Here is an 18,309-nt window from a genome sequence, read left to right as displayed (position 1 = left end):
CCCTCCTGCACCTCCCGGGACCCGGGCGTGTGTGGCTCGAGGCCACCGGGTCGGCGCTTTCCCTCGGGCTCTGCGGACGGCGCTCAGGGCCTCGGGCGGACGTGCGGCCGAAGCCGGACGGGAGGTGAGCGGCTGGGGCTGGAGCGCGGGCCTGGAGCGGCCTGGGCCTGATGCGCCGCCAGGGTGGACGGCTCCGCTCGGCCTCCCCGGGGCGTCGGCGGCGGGTTCCCGGCCCGGCTGCCTCGGCCCTGAGCCGTGGCTGACCCGCTCCCGACGGACGCCGCCGGGCACCGGGCTGCAGTTCGCGCCGCCGCCCGCCCCGCGGAGCCGCCAGGTCGGTCGCGGAGCTTTTCTCCCGGAATCTGGACCTCGCTGCCGACAGCAGCAGAGAAACGGGGCGGGCAGGAGCTTGAGGTGGAGAATCGTTCCAGGTCGGGAGACAGCGGGCGCCGGGATGCGAGGGAACCCGAGCGTCTCCTCCTCGCCGGTGCCCTCGGGCCGTGGCCCCATTCCAGCTTCAGTTTCCCGATCTGCAAAATGGGCTGCAGCGGTGCCACCTGGAGCCGTGGGCTGCCGTGTAGGGCGAAGCCTGGCCCATGTGAGTCCCCACCCTGGTGGAGCCCATGGTCGCCTCCCTGGCTGCCTGGAAAGTCTCGGATCCCGAGTGGGGGTCCCGGCCTTCTGTCCCTGACAGGAGGTGGAAGGCTTTCAGGGCTGCTGCCTCTGAGCGCTACCCCGTCCTCTTCCCTCAGGTCCGCCGTCTGTCTTGGAGCCGCACCCATCCTTTTGGAAGAACCCAGAAAGAACATGGCTCCTGAGCAGAGGCAAGCGAGGCCCCAGGTGAGCTAGCCCGGCTCAGGTCTTAGTGGAGTTTGGTTTGATTTTCCTGCTGACTCAAGTTCTCTGCCCGGTTCAGCCTTCCCTGGGGTTTGGAGCGCATAGCTCTACCCTGGAGGAGCTGGTCCCCCTTCGTGGGCGGTGGAGTCCTGGGGAGCCCCAGGCCCACAGTCTCCAGTGATAGACACTGTTCTCCGACGAAATCTGCTGTGTGCATCCTAACGACAGGTGACTTCCTGGTCATCTGGGACAGACCGGGCATCACACCTGGGAACACTTCTGGCCCCGCCTCCTTCACGAGGCTGCATTTTTTTCTCTGCCCTATTTTAATTCGCCGTGAGAATCTTTAGGATTTTCCATAGGCTTCTCCAGCCCAGAGTTGTTTCATTTTCTTCTCACTTCACTGTATGGATCATATGTTTTGCTTGTAACTTTCCTCTGGGTGTGTGCACATGTGTGTATGTGTGATGTGTGGGTGCTTGTATGTATGCATGTTTGCATGTGTATACACACTTGGATGTGCGTGTATGGAGGAACAAAGTTAATGCTGGTGTTTTCCTGGAAGGCTCTGGGCCCTATATGTTGAGGTAGGGTCTCTTGAACCCAGAACTCCCCCGTCAAGCTAATCTACCTAGCCAGCTTGCTCTGGGGCTCCAGTCTCTGTCTCTCCCTCTCTGTGCGCTCTGGGATGGAGGAGCACTGAGCACAGAGGTCACTAACTGGATTTTAACCCATCTCTATTATTGTTTGTGGGCCTTAGGCAAGTAAGCCCTCCGCTCTCTGCCTGTTTCCTCACCAATAAAGTGAAATAACACTGTCTCCCTTCTCGGGTAGGTCAGAGGTTGATGTGGTTAATTCATGGAAAGTGTTTAGGTCAGACCAGGCACATAGTGATGACTCAGAGTGTGGTTCCTGTGGTACTAAGTGGCACTATATTAAGAATAATACTGGAGGAAACTTGCACGGTGTTTCTAGGACCAGAGAACTCTTGGCCTTTCCTCCTCCTTCATCTCACAGTAAGACCAGATGTGTATTGAGAGTTTTCTGATCTCAGTGAACTGAGGAATGCCTGAGGCTGCATTTTCTTCTCTTGTTCTCACAACAGCACAGTTAGGAGCCCATTTTACATATGAGGAAACAGGCTTGGGGAAATGAGGCAACCCAGATTCATTCCCAGGTACATCTGGCCCTCAGTCTATGCCTGGTCATCCAGCTGCTCCATCTAATACAACTGTCAGAGAACATGCAGACCGAAGCTCATGTTACCAGACACTAGCAATCTGGCATCATCTTCAGAGCCATAAAGGGCTTGGGCTACACCATTTCCTTTAAGGCTTTCACATTCCATTCCAAGAGTCAAGATGTGTTCCTACCCTGAACCTTCATGTCTGTGTGTGACTAAACCTCCCTTCTGCTCCCCGTGCTTGGTACCATGGTCTGTGTGTAGTACTCATGTCTAGAAGTTTACAACCAAAGAAAGAGAAGCTTCTGGATTGGAAAGCTTCCATGGTGCTGCCACCTGTGAGGCTTGTTCATCAGGTTTTGGCCGCCCTGGACCTCCCATTCCTGTCTCTAAAGGGAAGACTGAAGTTGGAGATGGTGTGTGGTCCTCCCAGACCAGATACACAGCTTCTTTTCATTGAAATTTATTTCATACATTTCCTGGTCTGCAAATTGGGATTATGGACTCTTTGAGGGCAAAGATTATTTTTTGTATTCCTTTCTTGTGTATGTATTGTGTACTCATGGTGAAGACTAAAAGAATTACAAATGTATTAGGCTAGTGAGATGAGGCACTTCCCACCAAGTCTGACTACCTAGTCTGTCCCTAGGACCCATGTGATAGAAGGAGGGAACCATCTCCTGCAAGTTGTCCTCTAACCTCCATATACATATTGTGGCACACATGCACACACACCTGCATATACACATACAATAAACAAATGTAATTAAAAAGTACATAGAAGTAAAAAACAGAAAGAAAACTGAACTCCCTGTATAGTCTCAAAACAACCATGATCCATTCTTCAGCATATGAAAAGCGCCTACCGCTTTGAAGACTCCGTGGGATTTGAGGAGCTGTGTCCTAGGAAATGACAAGGACCAAATATGGATCTCACACTTTGGTACCTACCTATGAAAGAAAGAGATGCCACGGGAACTGTCACATGAAGATAGCACTGGCAGCCCTTTAGGTGTGCATCTGTCACCGTCATTTTTAGTCAACATTTTGTGTATGTGCTCATGCGTGTACATATAATACTGTTTTAACTTTTTTAAAAAAGTGTATATATGGGCACCTGAGTATATGAAAGTGTACCGTGTGTCTGCCGTATCCTTGGAGGCCAGAAGAGGGCATCAGATCCCCGAGCTGGAGTTACAGGCAGTTGTGAGCTGTCATGTGGATGCTGGGAACCAAACCCAGGTCCTCTGGAAGAGTCACAAGTACTCTTAACCGCTGAGCCGTCTCTCCAGACCCCCATTTTAACCTTCTAATTGCAGTAAAATATACATAGCATATAATAAACCATTTTAGCCCTTTTGGGGTATATGATTCAGTGGCACTTTAAGTATACACGTTCACATGTGGAGCAGCCATCTCACTGCCCATCTGTTTCATAGGTTCTCCCATCTCTTCTTAGCCCAGGGAGGGGCAATGAGGGCCAGCTTGCTGGCTGGCTGGGAACATGGCCTGCGCTGGATCTCCAGTCCTGCCACTGACCGGCTGGGGACTTGTCCCAATTTCTTGTGCTCTCTCCATTTCTTTCTTGTGTAGAATAGGGACAGTGATAGCTCCTTCACAGGGGTATGATGAAGACTGAATATTGATTCATGGAAGATTAGCGTCAAGCTGTCACCAGTACTTAGCCAGTAGCCAGTATGAAACCGCTGATAGTCACTTAATGTTCTTCATTACTGTTGTCAAGCTCACATAGGCAGACAGAGCCTTTAGGATATCTAACCGAGTCTTCCTCAGTATCACTATTAAAACCACCATGATAAATATCCTTGTATATGTAATTTTGTGACATTACAATACAGATCAAAATCAGTGAGTTAGCAGATTTCCAAGCATTTCAATATGTATTATCAAACCTCCATCAGGAAGACTATTTTAATTAACACATTTAGTTAATTAAATTAACATGTATTTTAATTAATTAACACATTAAGCACTAATGGCTCAAATCCCCGTACACAGTCCAGGTTGTGTCACTGAATCGCCATTAAATGGATGACCTGGACCCTTCAGAACCTTGAATGGCACCAGCAGCATCTCATGGTGCATCCCTTACCCTGTGGGAGGCTGGTCCTGTGAGCTGGAATAGCTTTCCCTTGCAGGTGTCAGTGACGTTTGAGGATGTGGCCGTGCTCTTTACTCGGGATGAGTGGAAGAAGCTGGATCCCTCTCAGAGAAGCCTGTACCGTGAGGTGATGATGGAGAACTACAGTAACCTGGCCTCACTGGGTGAGGAGTCCCCTGTGGACGCAGAATTTGGAAGTGGGGAGATCTCAGCACCTCCTTCCCTGAATAAAAGCTGTGGATCATCAAAAAACCTTAGTGTTATATAAATCAGATCTCCATAAATATTGAAATGTACTTCCCCACTACACTACTGGAATGGCCAGTGTGCAGCAGTGGAGGGGGGGGATGTTGACCGTATCCACGTCCCTCTGGATGAAACAGGAGATGTTTCTTCATGGTCCAGGCATCATGCTCCACCATCAATTCTTCTGTAGGTGGGTGGTTCACCCCTCGGCAGAGAGCTCTGTTCAGTCCCCAGACCCACCCTTGTCTTTCCCACTTGCCTTTTCTGGAAGTCAGCAGACTTTCTACAGTGAACCAGGTGGTAAATATTTTAGGCTTTGCATGTCTCACATGATTTCTGTAACATTTCTCTTAGTCTTCTGTGGTTGTCTGGATTTTAGTTAATTAATTAATCTTGTCTATGAGCAGGATTCCCGTTCACCAAACCTAAGGTGATCTCCCTGTTGCAGCAAGGAGAAGAACCCTGGAGGACAGAGAGAGCAAGTCCTGGCGGTCCCTTTCTCGGTGAGTGAGCAGGCAGGCCTAGAGTCTCCACAGGCCCCAGTGTGCTTCAGAAGAGGGTGCAGCTTGGAGTGTTGGTTGGGAAACGTTGGGTTTTCAGTCCTCAAGAAGTGATAAGGGTTGGCATGCATTAAGCTCTGGTTTGATTCCTAGCACCACAAACAATAAGTAGGGGTGAGGGAGGGGAAGCCAGAGCTGAGCCTAGCTAGAGCTTCCTCTCCTCTCCCAGCTGCTCCTCAAGTGGCTCTCTGAGTATTTATTCTTGTCCTCCTCTGTTGTTTACGAGAAGGCTACGTTTTCATCAACTCATTCAAGAACCATGGTCTGTTTAAGGATTACAAAGAATTTGTTCCAATTGAAGTCCGAAGTATGTAAAAGGAGAGGAGGTGGGGGATGAGATTGTATGGCTATGTAGGGGTCCTGTATAAGCACTTTGGTACAGTTCCAAAAGATTTGTACTGTCCTGTGGATAACTGGACATATTTGAGGACTTTAAATATAGCATTATATAACCTTTGGTAGCTTGGAGAAGCTGCTTTTGAATTAGAGAAGGAAAAAAAAAAGCCTTTTAATAAAATAGCTGAAGAGACTGGCCTGTCCTCACAATGGCAGCATTGGTGCCGCAAATGAGAAAGGGCAGAAACAGCTCGTAAGCCTGAAGGAGGATTCGGGGTGCTAATCTTGACTGCAGCGATCTTGGAACAGTCCTTCCTGGTAGGAGCCCACTTTCCACAAGTTGAAGGGCCTGCACATCTTGGAAGGACCTAAGATTATGAACTGGCCAGAACGCCAGTCCAACACCACAGACAGCTCCAGTCCTACCCCACAGATAGCTCCAGTCCTACCCCACGGACAGCTCCAGTCCTACCCCACAGGCAGCCTGTGGTAGAAAAGCCTTTGCTCTAGGGACAAGACTCCCTAGAACATCTGCTTGCCACAAAATAGACTGATTTTGTTTGTTTGAACTCTTCTCTTTTTTTTTTTGGTCTTCTTGAGACAGGGTCTCCCTGCTCCCTGTAGCCCCAGCTGTCCTGGAACTCACTATGTAGACCAGGCTGGACTCGAACTCACAGAGATCCGCCTGCTTCTGCCTCCTGAGTGCTGGGATTAAAAGCCTGCACCACCACGCCCAGCTCAAAATATACTTTTACAGTCATTTTTCCTTACAAAAACTAATCACAAGTAAGAAAACAGCAAAACAAACTTATAAGAAAAACAACTTATGTTATCACTGGGTATATAAGTTTTAAATTGAGACACAAGCGCTGATGCTTAAAGGGTCTCTATCTTATGTGGGTGTTTTGCTTAAGAGCTGACCTGAAGTGTAAGCACAGGTTGTGCCTTTCTGGAACAACTGTACGAAGAATCACAGGTGGGCTGCCTGTGCATCACATAGATTTGGTTCATATCCAGAAGTGGGACTATTCTGGAAGTCTGCAGTTTTTAATTCCGAGGATGATCTAGGAGTCACCTCTCCAGTGAACAACTACTCGCTCCTCTTGTCCTCGTCTTTCCTCTGTCTTCTTTAATGTAAGAAGTTGCTGAGCAAAACTGTGAGGGATGGTCAGTGCAGGGTAGCCTGTGTCCTATCAGTGAGGTCTCCGGGTTTGAGTCTGCTCACAGGAGAGGTGGCTTTTCCTTTTTTCCAAGGTGCCACAGGGTCAGCAACAGCCCTGCATCATCTCATACTGCTCCCATACTCAAAACTTGTAGTGACTTCCATCCCAGGGAGTGTGAGCCAAAGTCCTTGTCAGAGAGCTGTGTGATCTGCTGCTCCTCCACTCTCATCTCCCTCTGCTCGGCCCTTTCCATTTTCCAGGACCCTGGCTGCCCAGGCTGCCTCTTCAAAGCTCTCGTACTTGCCTGTTTCTCTGTGTGACCTTTCTTCTGGATGGCCAAGTGCACTTGTGGCTGGTTCCTGAACCGGCTCAGCTCGTCCCAGGCACAGTCCTCCATGTTCCTCATCTGGCTCTACTTTCCTTCCCTCACCATCACCGCTCTACACACTCACTTATCTTTTCCTCTGCTCCTGTGTGTGGAAACTGCCTGTTTCACTGACACCCATTTTCCAAATGCTGGCAGAGTCCAGTTACATAGAGAACACAGGAATGGCTCGCCATTTAAGTAAGAATGAAAAAATACCCTATATACTGAAGGTCTGGTCATGCAAACGATTGTCTTTCCGGTTTGTAGCAACCATCACTGCAGATCCTTTACGTCATAGCAGTTTGGTTTATTTGTGGCTTATATGTGAAGAGCAAAAATAAGTGCAAGGAGTAGTGCTAATCTGGGTGGGGGTGGGAAGACTTGTTCTGACACATTTATGAATGAAATGATTGACAGCTGGGAATTGCTTTAGCACTAGTTCAGTGGAAGGGATTGGAGCTTTGCTTGAATGTGCTAGGGACGCCGCATCTAAGAATAGCCGGTAACTTCAAGCCAAGTAGAATCCATTGCCTTCCAGTCCTAGAGGCTGAAAGTCAAGGTATGACACCCTGTTCTCTCTGAGACTGGGTAGAATCCTGTTTTCCCAGTGTGTCGTGATGGTGCCTTGTAAAATCTTGGGATTCCTAGGCTGGTGGCTGTGTCAGTCCTTCCCCTCCCAGCCTCAAGTTCTGCCCTCTGTGTATAAGTAGGAGGGACGCTTTCAAAAGAAATGTGGGAAATTGGCTTGGGCTCAAAGACTGACACAACCTTTGCCCCAACCCTTTAAACCCCATTTTGGATGTCAGGAACTTATCTAACCACCACCCCTTCTCTGCCTGCACCCTTACCATCTTGGAGAGTTCGGACGCTATCTAAGCTTAAACCACTCACTTCTAGCTTGCATCTTTGTTGTAGAAATGATCCCATTGTATTATGATTCCTTCCTTCCTTCCTTTTGACAGATCTAACTCTACTCCAATCTGGCCAGTAATGTACTGGGTAACCAGGGATGGCCTTGAACTAGCAGCAATCCTTTTGCCTCAGGCTCCTGAGTGCTAGGACTACAGGCTTGAGTTACCACACCCAGCTGTGATTGCCTGTCATTTTATTTCTATGCCAAACTGAAAACTCCTTTAAAGACAAGCTGTTTCCTTTTATTATGGGATTGATAGTATATCAAGGCTCACCAGTGCCTAGGGTACAGCTAATACACATGAGGTATTTTTTAAAATATTTGATAAATGAATAAAATAAGGAATAATCAATACTTTTTGAAGGAGCAAGAGGTCTGTGTGGTAGGAAGGATAAGTCTAGTTGGAAACAGTACTAGAACGGTGAGACACTGGGGTCAGAGAACTGCAATATGAGTAAGTTGCAATGGTCCCTCTAGAGTAAAGAGGTCCTGAACTGGGTGGATAGAGGTGGGTGTTAGAGACATTTCACAGGTGGGATTTAAGAGAATTTGATAGCTGCCTTCATTTGTAGTACAGGGGAGAACAGAGACTGAAGCTTTTTTTTTTTTTTGGTCTTTCTGAGACAGGGCCTCACTCCCTGTAGCCCCAGCTGGCCTGAACTCGCTATGCTATGGAGACCAGGCTAGCCTTGAACTCACAGAGATCCGCCTGCCTCTGCCTCCCCAGTGCTGGGATTAAAGGTGTGTGCCACCATGCCCGGCAGAGACTAGAGATTGAAAGACGAGAAACTAAAATTTTACAGGAAAGTAATTAAAAAGGTTACAGTGACAATATGAACTAAGAAAAGGCCTTTGAAAATAAATTGCTCTGGGAAAAAAAACAGAAGGTGCTAGATGACTTCGTGAAGTGCAGGTTACATGGGACTTACAGGCAAAGGCACATCCTGAGTGGCAGCGAGGCGAGGACTCCTGCATCCAGAGCAGGACCAAGGAGCTTATATGCCAAGCTGGGCAAAGGTAGCGTGTGGCCAACTGGAATGTGTCTAGACTTCCTCAAAACTGTTAATAAATCCCGAGAAGTGCCAGCAGCAAACATCAGCTGCCTCCATTGGTGACTCTGTCTTACGGGGTCTGAATGCATGCCAGGCCATGAGTGGAACGGAAGTTAGGATCAGGATGGTTGTAGCCATGGCAAGCTGGCTCTCGAAGGAAGGAAGTATACTGGCTTCAGAGTTGGGCAGGCTAATGAAGATACTGAGTTAGGGTTCTAGCAGCCAGTTGCAAATACTTCTGTGAAGTACTCTGAACAGAGCAGGGCAGTCACTCACATAAGGGCTCTAAAGTGGATGGAATTGTGTTGGGAAGCGGACTGAGGATAGAGTGTAGCAAGAGCCCAGGGAGGAGAATCTAGATCTGGTGGAAGAACATCAGGGCAGTAATCATTAGCAAGGTCATTCTGGGCTCCGAACTTGGGACCTACGTCTTAGCCTTGTTCATGATGTTGTAACTCAGCCTCTGTGCCTGATTCTTGGAGGATGAAAAGGTAGAATGGCACTTCAGGAGATATATTTGCAGATGTGTAGAAAATTCTGAGTGAATCATAAAGGAACAGTTAGTGTGGCCCCAATCCAAGACTCATGTCCCAGTGGAGAAGGCAAATTCAGAATAAGACATTGTGAGACAAGTGTGCTAGCATTGGTGTGGACCCTGGAGGCTCTGGTTAACTTCTGTTACAAAACAAGCAAAAACCCCAAAATCTCATTTCTGAATTCTCTTAAACCAGACTTAACAAACAGGCTTCCATTTAGTTCCTCCATGGCTTCTTGCTTATTGTGCCACTAAAATGACTGCTGTTAAGACCCCAACAAACTCCATCTTGCCACAATCAGGGATTTTAGTCTTCAGGGTAGTTTGTGTGTAAGTGTGTGTATTCATGCTCCCTATGTGTGCGTGTGGTGAGGGCTTCATGTAGAGGCCAGGGGTCATCAGGTGTCTTCCTTAGTCTCTATCTTTTGAGACCAATTTCTCACTGAATGTGGAGCTTGCCAATTCAGCTAGACCAGCTGGTCATCAAGCCCCAGGGAGCCTGCCTCTTAACTCTCAGCACTGGGATTCCAAGTGTGCGTCCTCACAGCCTGCATTTTTATGCAGGTTCTGGAGCATTGAACTCAGGTCCTCATGCTTGCACAGACTTTACCAACTGAGCCATCCATCCTGCTCAGTCCTCAGGGTGTTTGCCACAGTTGATATTTGCTCTTCTCTGCCTTCTGGAGCACCATCTTCTCCCAATTTTCTTCTTAAATAACCAAGTGATTTCTTTCAGTTCTTTGGTTTTAAATAGAATCTGTATGCTGACTCCCACTTGCCTATCTTTAGCTCTGACCTTTCCCCAGATCTCTAGAATAACACGCAGTGATCTCAGTGTCTCCTTTTGATTTCTACTGAGGCCCCTCAGCCATCACAACACCTCAGATTTGCCATTTTCTTCATCTTCCCTTTTTTGGTAACTGGTACCATGAGTTACATTTTTCAGGCTAGATACCTAGGTGTGATCCCACTTGCCATCTTTCCTCCTTGTTACCCTATTCGTCCACTGATCTCAGTTCCGTTAGCAGCTTCATCTGCATTTCCCCCCTTCTGACCTAAACAACACAGTGGCTTTCTGAGACCCTCTCCCTGCTTCCACTCCTGCCCCAAGTCAGTGTGCTCTCTGTCAACTCAAGTGAGCACATAACTCCCCTGGCATCCTTTCATGCTTAGTATAAAATTCCACAGCTTTCACCACGACCAAGGAGGGCTTCTGTGTTCTGCCTCCACCAGACGCTCTTATTTTACCATCTTTCCTTTTGCTAAGTGCATTCGAAGCAAGCCAGACTCTTGCTCTTCTCAGACGTCAATTATACTTTTGTGTTTCCTGATGGCTTTGCCTTGGACATCCTTCAGGAACCCACATGGTTTCTATTTCCTTACTTATTATTTTTCACTTCATTCCCTCTCCCCAGTGCGCATGCACACACTCTCATGCACATATTCAAAAGCTTCTGGAAGGTTAGAACCTTGTCTTACTCAGCACATTCTCTGCATTGCCCTAGAACATTATCTAGCCATAGTATTCACTCAGCGAGTGATTGTAAATGAAAAGGATTTTCCATACAAATGTAAAGATAACCAAGCAAGAAAAGAAAATGGACTGCTCCAGAAACTGCATGTCGTTTAGTATACCTGCCAGGGGAGGGAAGGGATGACAGATATAGATGATTCCCTTGTTCACCTTGTATTAATCTAGCATATACAAGGCCCTGTATATGAAGTTTTAGCAGAGGGTTTTAAGGAACCTGCAACATGGTAGGTAAGATTTGGTTTTGGCAGGACAATGGCAGGTTTATCTGGACACCAAGTTGTCAAGTTACAGAGTTAAGAGACCACAGTAGAGACAGTGATGCGTACGAAAGAAAATGGTGCCTGACTGAAGTGCTCAGAGCTCTAGTAAAGGCAGGTTGTCAAACTGAAGCCTTTCTTTACATGAAGGCTCAAGTCAGTGTGTTAGACTTTTCACTACTGTGACAAATACCAGAAAGGGTTTAAAGCAAAAAGGAAGTATTTTTGGCTCATGACCCCAGAGGTTTCAGTACATGGTTGTTTTGCTGCCTGAGGTAGAACATCATGTGAGTGAGCATGTAGCAGGGCAGAGCTGCTCACCACACGGCAGTCCCAATGTTGGCAGAGAGTGAGGACAAGACAGACCCTCCCAGGGTTCTCCTCTCACAGCCTGCTTCTTCCAGCTAGGCCCCACCTCTTGATTTCCACCACCTCCCTACAGTGCCATCAGGTTTTGAATCTATCAAGGAATTAATCCATTGATATGATCCAGTTACTTCCCACAAAACAATTGGCTACTAGTGAGGCCTTTATTTTTTTTATTAAGACACAGGGTCTCACTGTGTAGACCTGGCTGGCCTGGAACTTACTTACATAGACCAGGCTGGCCTTGAACTCAAGAGATTCACCTGTCTCTACTCCCAAGGGTGGGGTTTGAAGGCAAGCGCCACCATGTCCTTAATCCATGAGCTTTCAGTAGACATTTCTAGCTCAAACCATAACACTTCTTGTTTAATGCCTGGATAAGCTGCCTTTCCAGCTTACAACCCTTGACTTCGTGTCTTGTGGTACCTCTGTAGAATAATTCAGTGATGTCCTCCTCTGTAAACTCGTTCTGAAATCTCCTCAATCACTCATGTTCTGTCCTGGAAGGCAACTTCTGTGAGGATTTGTGAAATGCATGTATAAGTAATCAAGGCGACTTGACAGTCTTCAAATTAGGTATAAGTAAGAAAGGTTTACTAAACAGGCCAGATGTAGTAGCGTATACCTATAATCATAACACTTGGAAGGCAGAGGCAAGAAAATTGCTGCAAGTGCAACATCAGCCTGGTCTGCATAGCAAGTTCCAGGCCAACCTGGACTGTATCAAAAGACCTTATGTCAAAACCAAATGGGAGAAAGAAATGTTAGGTTACACACACACACACACACACACACACACACACCTGGGATGCCATCAAGGAGTATGCCAATTGGTTTGTGAAAAACATTTAAAATAATTAGAAAAGGAAAGTAACAAACAGAGACACAGAATGCTGTGTCAATACACCAGAAGTGGCCACCTGTCATTCTAGCACCCAGGAGGCTAAAACAAGAAGGATGAGTTCTAGGCCAGCCTGGGCTGCATATGGAGATTCTGTTTCAGGAAAACAGAAGGAAACACCATGCTCATGTATTATAAAGATGTATCAAACATATGTAACGCTCTAGTGGGCCATGAATGTTCAGAGTCAGGGAAGCATTCCAACCGTTAACTTTTTAATTGAATCTGAAAGATAGCTGTTGGCAGGAAACAAAAGAGGGCTGATTTTGCAGATTAAGAATGATTACACAAAGGAAAATGTCGAGCTGACAGTATGTATGTGTGTCGTGGGCTCTCTGGACTCTCAGTCTATACTGCTTTCCCAGCTCATAGGCTCTTTTCAGTCTCTCGTGCCCTCTCCAAATGGGCTTGCTTTATTCCCTTCTTCACCCTCCTTTTGTTCCTGTCAGTTGTTTTTCTGTACTGCTTGGCTCCTCTGTTCCTCCCTCTTAATAATTTAGCCACATACCAAGACCTTATTTAAATAACTTTAGTATTTAGTCTACACAGTCTCCGTAACTAGTTTTTATTATATCACTGGAAATATTTTCAGTTTCTTTTTTTCCCCTTCTAGGGTGGAAGCAGAGTCACAGAGCCACAAAGTCAACTCAAACACAGGATTCTTCATTTCGGGAAATGATTATGAGACGATCTAAAACAAATGGACCCTGGAACTTGAAATCAGAAAAACCTTTCGTATATGAAGGCAAATTAGAGAAAAGGCAGGATAAGACTATTTTGATTGTAGAAAGAAGCCATAAAAACAATGACTTTAGCCAAAACTTTATCCCAAAGACAGTCCTCATTAGGGAACAGGTAGTTCCCAGAGAAAAAATATCACCAAAATATGAAAAACAAGAAAACGGTTTCAAGCAGATTGCATATTTATCTAATCAACCAAAAACCACAGCAGATAAACGCTATAAATGTAGTATGTGTGAGAAAACATTCATTAATACATCATCTCTTCGTAAACATGAGAAAAACCATAGTGGAGAGAAACTATTCAAATGTAAAGAATGTTCAAAAGCCTTTAGCCAAAGTTCAGCCCTTATTCAGCATCAGATAACTCACACTGGAGAGAAACCTTACATATGTAAAGAATGTGGTAAAGCTTTCACTCTCAGTACATCCCTTTATAAACATCTAAGAACCCACACTGTAGAGAAATCCTACAGATGTAAGGAATGTGGCAAATCCTTTGGGCAAAGATCAGGTCTTTTTATACATCAGAAAGGCCATGCTGGAGAAAACCCTTACAGATACCATCCTGGTAGGAAATCTTCTAGTTGCAGCACATCTCTTCCTGGTCAAAGAATTCATTCCAGAAAGAAGTCCTACTTGTGCAATGAGTGTGGCAACACCTTTAAGTCTAGCTCATCCCTTCGATATCATCAAAGAATCCACACTGGAGAGAAACCTTTCAAATGCAGTGAATGTGGCAGAGCCTTCAGTCAGAGTGCATCACTTATTCAACATGAAAGAATTCACACTGGAGAAAAGCCCTACAGATGTAATCAGTGTGGGAAAGGTTTCACTTCTATTTCAAGACTCAACAGACACCGAATAATTCATACTGGAGAGAAGTTTTATAACTGTAATGAGTGTGGTAAAGCCTTAAGTTCCCATTCAACCCTTATTATTCATGAGAGAATTCACACTGGTGAGAAACCATGTAAATGTAAAGTGTGTGGGAAAGCCTTCAGACAAAGTTCAGCTCTGATCCAACATCAGAGAATGCATACTGGAGAAAGACCCTATAAATGTAATGAGTGTGGGAAAACATTTAGGTGTAACTCATCCCTAAGTAATCATCAGAGAATTCATACTGGAGAGAAACCTTATCGATGTCAGGAATGTGGGATGTCCTTTGGTCAAAGTTCAGCTCTTATTCAGCATCGAAGGATTCATACAGGAGAGAAACCCTTTAAATGTAACACATGTGGGAAAAGTTTTAGACAGAGCTCCTCACGTATTGCACATCAGCGAATTCATACTGGAGAGAAACCCTATGAATGTAACACATGTGGGAAACTCTTTAACCACAGGTCATCCCTTACCAATCATTATAAAATTCATGTGGAAGGGGACCCCTAGAAAATAAATTTGCATGTGTAAAAGCCTTAAACCAAAGCTCAGAGACTATGTGCTTAAGATGATGTAATAAACAATGGATTCAAGAACTATAATCATTTAGTAATCAGCTGTTAAATCCCCTGGATAAACTGTGTAACAGATCAGAGGGAGAATATTCATGCCTGTCAGCCACTAAAAAATTACTTGAGAGCCAGGCATGGTGATGCATGTCTGTAGCACCAGCTACTAAGGAAGCTGAATCAGGAGGGTTGCTTGAACCCAAAGTTTGAGTCTAGCCTGGGCAAATTTCAAGAGACCCCCAATTTCAAAAAATTAATAACCTGAGATGAATTCACAGCTGAAGATGCTGAATTTGGGCATTTGTAAAATAAAAAGGTGGGGTTTTTTTGTGCAGCAATGTATGCTAGGTGCCATTGTGATCAAAGGCATCTAAGTGAGTAGGGAGGGGTGCTCTGGATTTCTTCTTAGCAAAGCACTAAACTCTATACACTGGTAATAATTTTATAACATTTTAATAACATCCCCAAGAAGGGATCAAAGAAGTTACCCATTATTTAGAAAAAAGGGACCAAAATTAAAAGTTGAACTGTAAACTACCTCTCAGTCTCTGGAGTTTACCCTTACCTTGACTTGATGTCAAACTTTGTGTAGATTTTATTAAAAATGGAAAATAAAAATCTAGTCTCTGCTTTCCTACTAATTGCTGTGAATTTGGAATGTTCTACAAAATTCTGAATTCTCAGAATTTTTAAAAATTGCTTGGAAGTTATGTATTATGAAAGTATGCCTAGTGTTATCCTGAGTGCTGTCATCTAGTATATTAAATATGAAAATGGGCAATTACAGGGAGCTGGAGAAATGGCTTAGTAATTAGGAGGAACACATACTGCTGTTACAGAGAACCCAAGTTCTCAGCACTGTAAGGTGACTTACAACTGCCTGTAACTCCAGCTCCAGGGGAATCTAATACTCTGGCCTCCTTGGGCACCTACACACATGTGCATATACCCATATAGAAGAATGTAAAAGTCTTTAAAGAAGATAGGCAGTTATTTTAAATTCAAGTCTACCGAGTATTTTTCTTACAAAACCTACCAGAAGACATTTGAACACAGCTGTATTAACTGCTAAAGATTGCTGTAGTGGATGCTTGTGAGCCCCTCAAATTCATGTTTTGAAATCCTAACTTTCCAGTGATGGTATCAAGAAGTGGCACCTTTGGAAAAGTTATTAAGCCGTGAGGGTAAGCCCATCATACATGGAGTTAGTGTTCTTAAAAAACAGGCCGGAGGGAACCCATTCTGCTTTTCAGCTTTGAGGATACCACAAGAAGATACCTTTGAACCATATGGTGGTTCACCCCAGACAAGGAACTTGCTAGTTTTTTTAAGCTTGGGCTTACAAGTATGAAGGCTTATCTTTATTGTTAATGTCATTGGATTTAGAATTACCTAGAAGACGCACCTCTGGGCATGTCTTTCAGAGTGTTTGCAGAGAGGTTTAGCTGAGGGGAGGGAATAGCCACCCTAAATGTGGGTGGGATCATTCCATGGACTGGGGTCTTGAACTAAATAAAAAAAGAAAGCCAGCTGAACAGAATGTTTCTTTCTCTGCTTCTAGATCCACCAAGGTGTGAGCAAGCAGCCTCACACTCCTGCAACCTCAGTCTATTACATACACTGTGCCTTCCTTGATGTGATGTACACCTGTACTACTTGTAATCATAGTGACTCATCATATACTGCTGTATTTACAGTTTTAAATTAAAATTTCAATTCCTCATGTGCACCAGCCACAGTTCAAACATTCAGTGCCCATATGTGACCAGTGGCTACCATATATGGGACAGAGGAGACAGAAAACATTTCCATTGTGGGAAGTTGTGTTGAGTATTGCTGTTCTAGACCCAGAGATTTTTTGCTAGAAAGGACCTCAGAAAGCAACTCTATCAGGCCAGGCATGTCACAGTGCTGAGAAATGGACAGCAACTGGAAATAAAATTTGGAATCGCATGAGATAACCCTTGTCTCTTCATAATGGCTAAATTTGGAGGGAATCCTATATGGAAGGAGGCCAAGGGATAGGGAGGGTGAACAGCTTGCTGGGTGACCTGAGATCTGTTTTATTCCATTTAACGTTTAGCAGAATACCACAAGCTGGGTAATTTATAAAGAAAAAATTTTTTTTCAGTACTGGAGTCTGGAAAGTCCAAGGGCCATATCTGGTGAAGGCCTTGCTACATCTTAACATGGTTAAAGCCATCACATGGTTTAAAAAGGGATGGGAGAAGCTGGAGAGATGGCTCAGCAGTTAAGAGCACTGGCTGCCCTTGCAGAGGATCTAGGTTTGATTATTGGCACCCACATGGTGGCTAACAACCATCCAAAACTCCAGTTCCAGGGGATCTGACGCCCTCTTCTGACCTCCATGGGCATTGCATGACACAGGTGCACTTACATGCAAGCAATACACCCATACACATAAAAATAATAAAACTGGACATGGTGGCACATGCTTTTAATTCCAGCAGAGGCAGGCAGAGCTCTGTGAGATTGATGCCAGCCTAATCCACATGGTTCCACACCAGCTGGGGCTGCAGGGAGACCCTGTCTCAAAAAGATGAAAACTAACTAAATAAAATATTTTTAAAACTAAAAAAGACTGAATCTTAATAACAAATCCATTCTCTCGGTACTTAGCTTATTCCAATGTAACAGTAATTGGTTGGTTCATCTAAATGGCCTACCTTTCAACACTGTTACGTTGAAGAGTATGTTCCCAACACATGAATTTTGAAGGACACGTTCAAACAATAGCATTTGTCATCCTTTTCTCACAGCTCTCATTCTTAGTGATCAGAGGTGCTAGTGAGATGGCTCAGCAGTTAAGAACACTTGCTGCTCTTCCGGGGAACCTGAGTTTGGTTCCTAGCATCCATGTTGGGTGGCTCACAACTGCCTGTAACTCCAGCTCTACTATGATATCTGACTCCCTCTTGTGACCTCTTTGGCTATGAGACATCTGAAGACAAATCAGTCACCTATAGGCATGAGTGTTTACATTTGATTGTGACTGCCTGTCCCAGCCTGAGTTCAGTGGCCTTTTATGCCTGGAGCCAGTCTGTGTCTGGCAGGGGACTCATACTAAGTCCTATTTCTTAGTGCAAACTGTGAGCTATTGTCCCACTGGAGTTCCAGCAACAAGCTAGGTACATCTGGGATGGGTCTCGAGACCTAATCATCAACCACTCCAGGATCACTATCTGCCACAAGATTCCAGGGACAACTCTTCACTGTACAGCATACCAACAGTCTGAATGGAACAGCATGATGCCCTGTCCCCATGACACTGAAGCAAATTCCATCTCTCACTCCACTCCTCCCCTGAATACAGCTATGACAGTTGGGCTGTTCCCAGGTGACAGATAACTTAAGAGGACCCAGTAGGAGTGAATGACAGCCTAGGGCTCTCTGCCTGCCAAACCAAGGACCATAGTTGAGCAATGCCATTCTTACATGATCTGGCACTTTTTCTGGGCAAGAAACTGGAAGAAAGTCCAGAAGGGACATTGCCAAAGAGGACTGGGGAACTTCGAGAGATATTGCTCATGGTCAACTATAGAGAACTCCATGGGCTCACTCATGCTAGAATCACACAATGATTTCTTCACTACACTAGAGAAAATGGAGCATCCTCCTGTCCATAGAGCTAGTCAACACACACTGATCCAAACCATTGAGAACTTTTTGAGATCAAACCAAATCTTCATTTTTCTCTCTTGTCAGTTTAAGGAGAAAGAAG

General features: G+C 45.3%; 1 protein-coding gene across 3 annotated transcripts; it reads left to right on the top strand.

Annotated features, from left to right (window-relative positions):
* Nucleotides 1–16,090, top strand: LOC103734705 (zinc finger protein 354A). 3 transcript variants are annotated; one of them, XM_008833773.3, is made up of 5 exons: nt 1–124; nt 753–840; nt 4,180–4,306; nt 4,796–4,891; nt 12,986–16,090. In XM_008833773.3, exons 2-5 carry the CDS (start codon nt 808–810, stop codon nt 14,506–14,508), a joined length of 1,779 nt encoding a protein of 592 aa, XP_008831995.1. In that variant the 5' UTR covers nt 1–124; nt 753–807; the 3' UTR covers nt 14,509–16,090. The 3 variants fall into 3 exon arrangements, with proteins under 3 accessions (XP_008831995.1, XP_008831994.1, XP_029419750.1); XM_008833772.3 differs by lacking the exon at nt 1–124 and adding an exon at nt 462–598; XM_029563890.1 differs by lacking the exons at nt 1–124; nt 753–840 and having other exon boundaries at nt 4,194–4,306; nt 4,837–4,891.
* The last annotated feature ends 2,219 nt before the right edge of the window (nt 16,091–18,309 follow it).

The sequence above is a fragment of the Nannospalax galili genome, unplaced genomic scaffold (genome assembly GCF_000622305.1).
Source record: "Nannospalax galili isolate Female #2095 unplaced genomic scaffold, S.galili_v1.0 scaffold1877, whole genome shotgun sequence".
In the NCBI taxonomy this organism is placed as follows: Eukaryota; Metazoa; Chordata; class Mammalia; order Rodentia; family Spalacidae; genus Nannospalax; species Nannospalax galili.
Note: the sequence above shows the minus strand (reverse complement) of the source record. Positions and strands in the feature narration are given on the sequence as shown.

Coding starts and splice junctions, on each gene's coding strand:
- LOC103734705 (XM_008833772.3), top strand. Junction 841..4,179: donor AGAGGCAAGCGAGGCCCCAG/GTGAGCTAGCCC, acceptor TTTCCCTTGCAG/GTGTCAGTGACGTTTGAGGA. Junction 4,307..4,795: donor CAGTAACCTGGCCTCACTGG/GTGAGGAGTCCC, acceptor GTCTATGAGCAG/GATTCCCGTTCACCAAACCT.